This window comes from Hylobates moloch, unplaced genomic scaffold (genome assembly GCF_009828535.3).
Source record: "Hylobates moloch isolate HMO894 unplaced genomic scaffold, HMol_V3 SCAFFOLD_6, whole genome shotgun sequence".
NCBI lineage: Eukaryota > Metazoa > Chordata > Mammalia > Primates > Hylobatidae > Hylobates > Hylobates moloch.
In genome coordinates, this window is record NW_026652281.1 from 8,448,640 (window position 1) to 8,456,515 (window position 7,876).

At 55.0% G+C, this 7,876-nt stretch overlaps 1 protein-coding gene across 3 annotated transcripts in view; it reads right to left on the reverse strand.

Moving 5' to 3' along the window:
* Positions 1-570: 570 nt before the first annotated feature.
* Positions 571-7,876, reverse strand: part of CMIP (c-Maf inducing protein) — a 267,662-nt gene continuing 260,356 nt past the window's right edge. For all 3 annotated transcript variants that reach the window (XM_032156342.2, XM_058440448.1, XM_058440449.1), the window contains 3 exons: positions 6,982-7,087; positions 5,513-5,583; positions 571-2,566 (listed from right to left, as the gene is read on the reverse strand). In XM_032156342.2, coding sequence (XP_032012233.1) covers positions 2,513-2,566; positions 5,513-5,583; positions 6,982-7,087 — 231 coding nt within the window. In that variant the 3' untranslated portion in view covers positions 571-2,512. The remainder of the gene's footprint in view (positions 2,567-5,512; positions 5,584-6,981; positions 7,088-7,876) is intronic.

The window sequence follows — 7,876 nt, forward strand, 5'->3', positions numbered from 1 at the left end:
CAGCTGAAATGTGGGTCTAGGAACCTGGCATTGACCAGCAGCACAGCATCACCTGGAAACTCGTCAGGAATGCAGATTCCCAGGCCCCACCTAGCGCTATGGCATCAGTATCTGCGTTTTCACAAGACCGCCTAGGTGGATGGAAGGCACATTCCTCGGAGTAGCTCTGGGCTAGAGCTTTCGTAAGGCCCTGCTGAACAGCAGCACTGACCACGGTCTACGACACGGAGTCTCAGCTGGGGAGCGAACTGTCCCCCCACGGGACACGTGGCAACATCTGGAGACACTCTGGTTGTCATAAATGGGGAAGGGGTGCTACTGCTGGGTAGAAGCCAAGGATGCTGTTCAATGTCTGGCAACGAACACAACAGCCCCCTGCAACGAAGACGGCTCCGGCCCCATTGGCCAACAGCAGCCAGGGTGCTGAGCCCTGGTCCTCAGGAAGTGCGTGCAGAAGGTGGCGAGGGCGACCCGGCACTGTCTTGAGCCTCAGATTTCCCGCCTGGGCTTCGCCCCCTCCTTGGACCTTCTCCCCCTGGGCGCCGAGAAACCACACACAAAGGCCAGACATTGATGAGTCACTTACAGTTTATTTTTGCCTGAAAGTATTTCACATCTCTTTGTACACAGCTACGTGACAGTAGTATTAACCATCAGGAAAAGCAACAGTGCGAGGGGAAAGGTGGCATGTCTTGTTTCTTCTTTTTTTTTTCCTTTTTTATTTTTTTTATTTTTTTATTTTTTATTTTTATTTTTTTTGCTTCTGCTTCTTCCTGCACCAGAGTGCTGTGAAGTATGGGACCGGAGAAGGGGAAAAAAAGAAAACCAAACAACTAAAAACAACAACAAAAAACAAAACACAAAACAGAACACACTCACACCCACACAAAAGAAAACCTGGCACGGAAAATGAATTAAGACTGGAACCCAATTTGTTTTTTTTTTCCTTTTTTAAAAAAATGAGGGCATAGTAGGGGGGTAATAAAGTCTACCTAGCAAAGTATAAAACGACAAAAGCATGGTTTCCATTGAATAAGATTAAATATATATAAAACAAGTACACTGACTGTGGGGTAGGTTTGGAGGTGCCGGAGGAGGGAAGTATTTGTGCTAAACCAACAGAAAAAAGGGCTGGGGGGAGAGGGGGACCCCAAATAAACCATCAACGGGCTGTTCTGTACAGTGAGGGCTTGTTAAGAAAAAGCCGACTGTTTATAAAAGAAACGGAGGTTGGTTTGTCTTCGGAGCAGGTGGGGACAGAAGGAGCGTCTTCGTTGCAGTGGTCACATGTGGGGGTGGGGTGAGGGGGGAGGGCAGTCGGACTGGCGGAGGCGACGTATCTCTCTTTTCCCAAGAGACCATGCAGAGAGGCGGGCATGCATGGGGCCACGTGAAGCACACGATGGCAGGGGGAGCCCATGGGTGACAGAGTCTCCGTTGGGGACAGGGGACAGCAAAGGCTGACAGGGACAGGAGCTCCCTGGGGGTGGGGAACAGCTCTTTTACCGGGGTGGACTGGAGAGGGCAGGTTAGCAGCCTCCCATTCAAGTCTAAAAGGTGCCGAGAGAAAGGGCTTGGGCCTTAGTGGAGCAAGGGGATCTCAATCCCTCCTCCTCCAGCCTGAGCCCCACCTCGTGAGGGAGCTGGAGACATCTGGAAATCAGAAACGCACAGTGGTGGGTGGGGGAGGCGGGCAGACAGACAGACAGACGAGAGAGCATTAGCATAGAGAATCCATTACGAAAAAGCAATTAATTTTTCCAAGGAGGTTCTTTTTTTTTTCTTTTTGTTGTCTGTTTGTTTCCTTTAAAAAAATAACAATAATACTACCACTAGCCCGACAGCTGACTGGTTTATACAGTACTACACGCCAGGGGGGGCGGGAGGGCGGGGCGGGGGGGGGACGGTCAAAGACTTCATAAATAAGAGGCGGATCCCAGACCCGCAATTTGTCAACATGTCTTAAATAGGTGCATTATTTAAATCTTATGTACAACAAGAATCACTTTGCATAGCAATGGTGAGGACACAGGACGGGTGCAGTGATGTGACTGGGTCTTCTTGTCCCAAGGGCGGGGGGCGAGTTCGAAGCTCAGCTCGGAGCCTCTAGGAAGAAAGCATCCTTCGTCCGGCCCGCAATGGTGGCATCGGAGTTGACATTTCCCACACGACGGCATCAAACACAAAGGCAAAGAAAATCCACAAAGGGTCCCCCACCCCCTAGCCCACCCCCAACCCCCTCCCCGACCCGCTGATGCTCCTCTTGTTGCTACAAAGTCCACTTTAGATCAGGTCAAAGGTTCCAATTACGAAGCTAAAAGAATTCGGCGGGGGCTGGGCGTGCTTGTGGGCCCCCTCCCCACCCCCTCCCCCCTCCGCCCCCAGAAAGACTCCCCATCTATCTCACAGCCACGGCACCAGGGTGGGACCCCAGGACCGGCTGCTCTGCGGCTGTTAGTCAAGAGTTATTTTGTCGCGGTTGCAAACGTCTTCCTGCCTTGAGCTGGGAGCTTCACCAGGCTTCGGTGTAGCGGACGTCCACTTCCTTCAAATTAGGAAGCTTGGCCTGGGGGTAGCAATAAGGGTCCTTGTCACATGTAGGCCATTCCCTTGCAGAAGCTCCCAGTGCCTCGCTCCACCTGCATTGCTGGCTGGGGGTCCCTGCCACCCTCTCCCCACCTTGGTGCTGTGGGCTACCTGGGCTCTTGGAGGGGTGGGTGCCCTTAGGCAGAGAACAGAGCAGGTGGGATGTGCCCTGGCCCCACAGAAACCAGGCAGCAGGGTTCCCATGCCCTTGCCTCAGATGGCCTTTGGTCTCTGTCTTTGCAGGTGGAAGCACTAGGGTTTGAACCCAGGCCCTGCCACTTGCTGCTGCATGACCATGGGCAGATAACCGAGCCTCTCGGGGCCTCAATTTCTTCCTATGTGGGCCAATCTGATTCTAGTCCCTGGCTCAAAGGATAGTGCTAGGGGTTAAATACCAAATGTAGAAAGCCCAGGGCACCGTTAAATGCCCTAGGAAAGGAAATTGTTCTGATTTTTACTGTTAGTGATATTCTCATCATTATCAGAGAATGGACAGGGTGAGTGATGCGGATCCCAGTAAATCCCAGGTACCCAGGGTTTGGCTTAGATTCTTCCCACTTGAAGCTCCCCCTAGGCCGGATGCATTGCTAGACTCTATGATTCCACCTGCTATATCTCTCCATTGTTTTCTGCTTTCTGTTTCTGCTACCCAGACTTCCACTCTTCTTTTATAAACAGTTCGCTTTTTTCTTTTCTTTTTTTTTTTTTTTGAGACGGAGTCTCGCTCTGTCACCCAGGCTGGAGTGCAGTGGCGCAATCTCGGCTCACGGCAAGCTCTGCCTCCCAGGTTCACGCCATTCTCCTGCCTCAGCCTCTCCGAGTAGCTGGGACTAGAGGCGCCCGCCACCACACCCGGCTAATTTTTTGTATTTTTAGTAGAGACGGGGTTTCACCGTGGTCTCGATCTCCTGACCTCGTGATCCGCCTGCCTCGGCGTCCCAAAGTGCTGGGATTACAAGCGTGAGCCACCGCACCCGGGGCGGGCTTTTCTTCTTAACAAGCCTCCACTATACAGAGAGGTAGCTGCCTCCTAACTGGCCTCATGCCTTTACTTCCTCCCTCCCAAATTTCCTGTACACTGGCCAGCACACTTTTTGGATGCATGTACACATATGTATGCATGAACACACACACGTACACACACGCACATGCAATCCCTCACTGCTGCTCTCCTGTGCTCAACAACCCTCAATGGCTCCCCATTGCCCAGGCAGAGGTTACAGGTGGGGACCTGCAGCCACCTGCAGTGCTACAAAGCCTACTAAGCCAGCCTTTCAAAATTAGGAGACTTCACAGATAAATCTAGATTTCAAGGTTCTCTTGAAAAATGGGAAGGTCTAGCCAGACTCGCAGTGAACAGTGGGGCGTGGCCTGCCTGGCACTGAGCAGAGGCCCCTCCTCCAAAGGACAGGCAGCTGCTGTTTGCTCAAGTCCCCTCCACACGGAGGCCGGTCACAGGCTGGCAGCATTAAGTTGGCACCATGTCTCTCTCAAATGTGTGAAAATAAAAAGTCGACTGAAAGTGATTTTTCTTCCCAAGTGGCCTTTCCTGCACTCCCCATGTCCTCTTTCCAGCCTGGTCTCGGTAGCATCTGACTTTCAGCACTTTGAACTCAAGATAATCCAGGCAGCATTTCTCAAACACGAGTGTGCACAGAAATCCCCCAGGGTGGGGTTACCTGGGGTGGTCTGGATCCTGCATTTCTGTTGGCCCCCGAGTAGTGCCGAGGGCGCTGGTCTGTAGACGCCACCCTGAGTGCTGAGGTCTAAAAGGTGGGATGGGTGATCTGCTGGCTGTGCCCTTGCCACCTTCTGCAACCCATATGTCCTCTCTTGGACCTCGCTCCCTACCGACTGTCCTTCCTGGCCCCACCAGGCCCTCTGCCCGCCTTGGTTTGCTGAGCTTGCCTGTGCCTGCCAGGAGGGAGTATCCCCCAGGCGGGGACTGTGGTAGCCACGCCTCGGTGTCCCTGTCCCTGACATGGGCCTGATACACAGCAGAGGCTCCAGAAGCATCTGGAGGATGCCCCAGTGCGCACGCCCTGGTGGCAGGAGGTCTGGCTGTAGGAGGTGGGCCACGGCCAAGGGCTGCCGGGGGATTCCCTCTAAGTGGCTTCCAGAGCACGAAGGTGCCAGCGTGGCTCATGGGTGCCATCTGTGCCTTCTTGCCTTTGAGCCCAGCCCTTCTCTCCCAGGATGCTGGCCCTCTGCCGGTCCCGCCTGCTCCTTCTGGGGCAGTTGGTACTGGCCCAGGACGGGGTGACAGAAGGCGACTGAAGGCCTGGCTCCTCCAACCTTCCCAAGACGTGCAAGTGCCCCTGCCTTCCACCCTCTCCGATCCTGTTTCTTCCCCTGATTTCACTTGCTGGCCTAGTGCTGGTGCAGCGCAGCCCTCAGTGGTGAGGCACCAGCCCTGCTCAGCCCTCCCTGCTTCTCCTCCTGCTCCCTCTCAAAGTATTTATTTCCTAACTGCCAGAGCACGCTTTGAAAAGCATGACTCGCTGCTCTGCTGCGACCTGTGAGGGCTTTTTCCATCCGGCCCCTGCCTATTCCCTCTCTCAGTTCCTGGCTACATTTGCTACAAAGCCAGACCTTGCCAATCTCTTCTGTCTCAGGACCTTGGCACTTGCTCTTCCTCTTGCCCTTTGTAATTCTGGCTTCTTACCTTTTGGGTCTCAGCTCCTGTGGCCTCTGCATCAAAGGGACCATCCCTGATCACCCCAGGCCACACAGGCCCTCCTATTTCCAATTACTTCCCTGCTGCTTCCTCTTTGTCACTCTTTTTGATCTGCCGTTATTTTATGTATTGATCTGTAGGTATCATCGTCTTTTACTGGAGAATGAGCTCCGTGTGGGAGATGCACCAGCATCCAGATGCTGGCTAGCGGAAGGAGGGGAGGAGAGTGGGGAGGAAGGAGGGAATTACCTTCAGATCTTCATAGGTGTCAGCTGAGAGCTTGGTGCTGTTCATGTTTAAACTGCAGAGACTCTTCATGGCTGCCCAAGAGACAGATATAGTTGTTAGGAGAGCGAGGCCCCAAAGGTATGCAGGTATGGGATGGCCAAGCTGGAGGAGCTGAATGCAGGTGCCAGGCCCCCTGTTAGGAGATGGGGCTGGGGAGGCAGGTTTCGTAGGCACAGCCAGGGTAGGTGGCCCACTAGACACTAAAAGTCTACTTCAGGCACGTGCTGGTCTGAACAGAGCCTTCATTCTCTTCCCACCCTCTAAGCCTCCCTCCCTTCTGGTCCCTCTGTCGTGTCCCCCCACTGCCTGGACCTGATGTCCCCAGAGCTCGCCTGCCACACCCCAGATCAGGCCCGATGCCTCCCCACTAAGGGAACCCCGGATGGTCCCCCCGTCGTCATTGACTCGGTGCTGCTTCTTGACAGCGAGCCTCAACCTCTGGTTTGTGTTGGAGTCACAAGGGCAGCAGACCCCTCCACCCACTCCCACAGACGCTGAGCAGGGCCGCAGCAGGGACCAGGAATCTGTACTGTTGACGACGACTGTGCCCCCCCGGGGAGGCAGCACATTTGCATTTGCAGCCAAACTGGCTGAGCGCTGCCTCTCTGCCTCCATTGACCCAGTCACCCGCCCCCACCTCCTCCTAAGCCATCCAGAACTTGCCAATGGCCCGGTAGGAGTCACGGCCCCTGCGCAGGGTGCTTCCCCCTTGGCCAACTCCCACAAATCTGTCTTCACACCCAGACTCAACAGCACCTCCCCAGGAAGCCTTTTCTGACTCTTCCCACTGAGCCATAGGTCTTCTCATCTAAAGCAGTGGGCCTGGAAAAGGGGAAGCTGGTCAAACACAGAATCCCAGGCTCAATATCCCTGAGGCTAGTTCGGTCAACTGGGGTTGGGGCACAGGAACTGGCCTTTCTAGTTTCCTTGAGAATTCTGTGCCTCCTTCTCTTACGACAGGGCTTCTCAAACGTCAACAGGCACGGGAGCCTCCCAGGCATCTGCTTACCGTGCAGTGTCTGAGTCAGGAGGTCTGGAGTGGGCTTGGGGATGTACATTTCTGACCAGCCCCCAGAAGATGCTGCCACCACTGGTCGGGGGACCACAGTGGCAATGCACTACAGCCCTGTCCTTGAACTTGACCCCTCAGTGGACTGTGAGTGTCAAGAGGCTATGGGCTGGCCTTATTCATTTTTTCTATTGCCTCTAGAATATAAGCTCCCTGAGGTAAGGGATATTTTTCCCTGTGTCGTTCCTGGCACTTGGAATAGTGCCTGGTCCACAGCAGGTGTGCAGTGAATACGTTTGTGAAAAGAACGAATTTCTCTATCTGTGCATGGTGCAAAGTCAGTGCTTGGCCAGTTTGGCTGAAGCAAGGAAGGAATGAATAAAGCGGCCCCTCACCCCCCAGCTGCCCCAGAGGCACTCACAGCTCAGGGCCAGCAGGCCAGCGTCTGTGACAGGGGTCTCGCACAGGTTCAGCACCTGGAGCGTGGTGAGGTGTTCCGACAGCAGCCGCAGGCCGGCGTCTCCAAACTGCAGAGCACAGAAACCCTCAGCCCTCTCCTGGCCACTCCTGGGGAAGTGACTCTGAGGCTGGGGCAGAGGTGGAGGAAAGGGATGGGGACAGCGCCTGGCTCTGAGGCCCACGGCCCACCAAGCCCTGGGGTCTGGGCTGCGTTCGCTTCCCCTAAACAATCCCATGCCTCTCTGACCCGAGTTAGAATCCACCTTCTGCTGTTGGGCCAGGGCCCCCTGGGAGTCAGTTTTGCCTCCACGAAGGAGGGCTTTGAAGTTGTCTCTCCCCAGCTTCGAGACGCTGCCTAGGTGGCTTTCTCCTGCTGCGTGGACACTGGAAGGATAGGGCTGCGCCGGGGGCAGGCTGCGGGGACTGTTCCCAGTTTCTCTTCTGCAAAACTAGGGTGAGGGCAGAACCTGCACTTCACAGGCGTGCAGTGAAGGCCCCCTCATCTGCCCTGTGCAGAGGACTGAGCGGTACAGTTGACAATGAGCTGGGACTAAGCGGCCACTGGTGTTACTATAACAAAAAGACCCAGAAGCCTCGTGCGCAGCCCCCCGCAGGGCAGCGAAGCCTGGCTCACGTCTCAGCTCCACCTCTCAGAACCTCAGGACACAGAACTGGGCACAGTATTTCCAACTGGGAAATGGGCCGCAGGGCTTCATGAGGTCCTCAACCTCCTCTAGCCTCGGGGAGTGGGTGCTGAGCTTGAGGCAGGGGTTGTGTGGTAAGCAATGCCTGGGGTGTAGGCAGGGAGGAGGGTGAGGGGGCAGGGAGGAGGGTGAGGGGGCAGGGAGGAGGGTGAG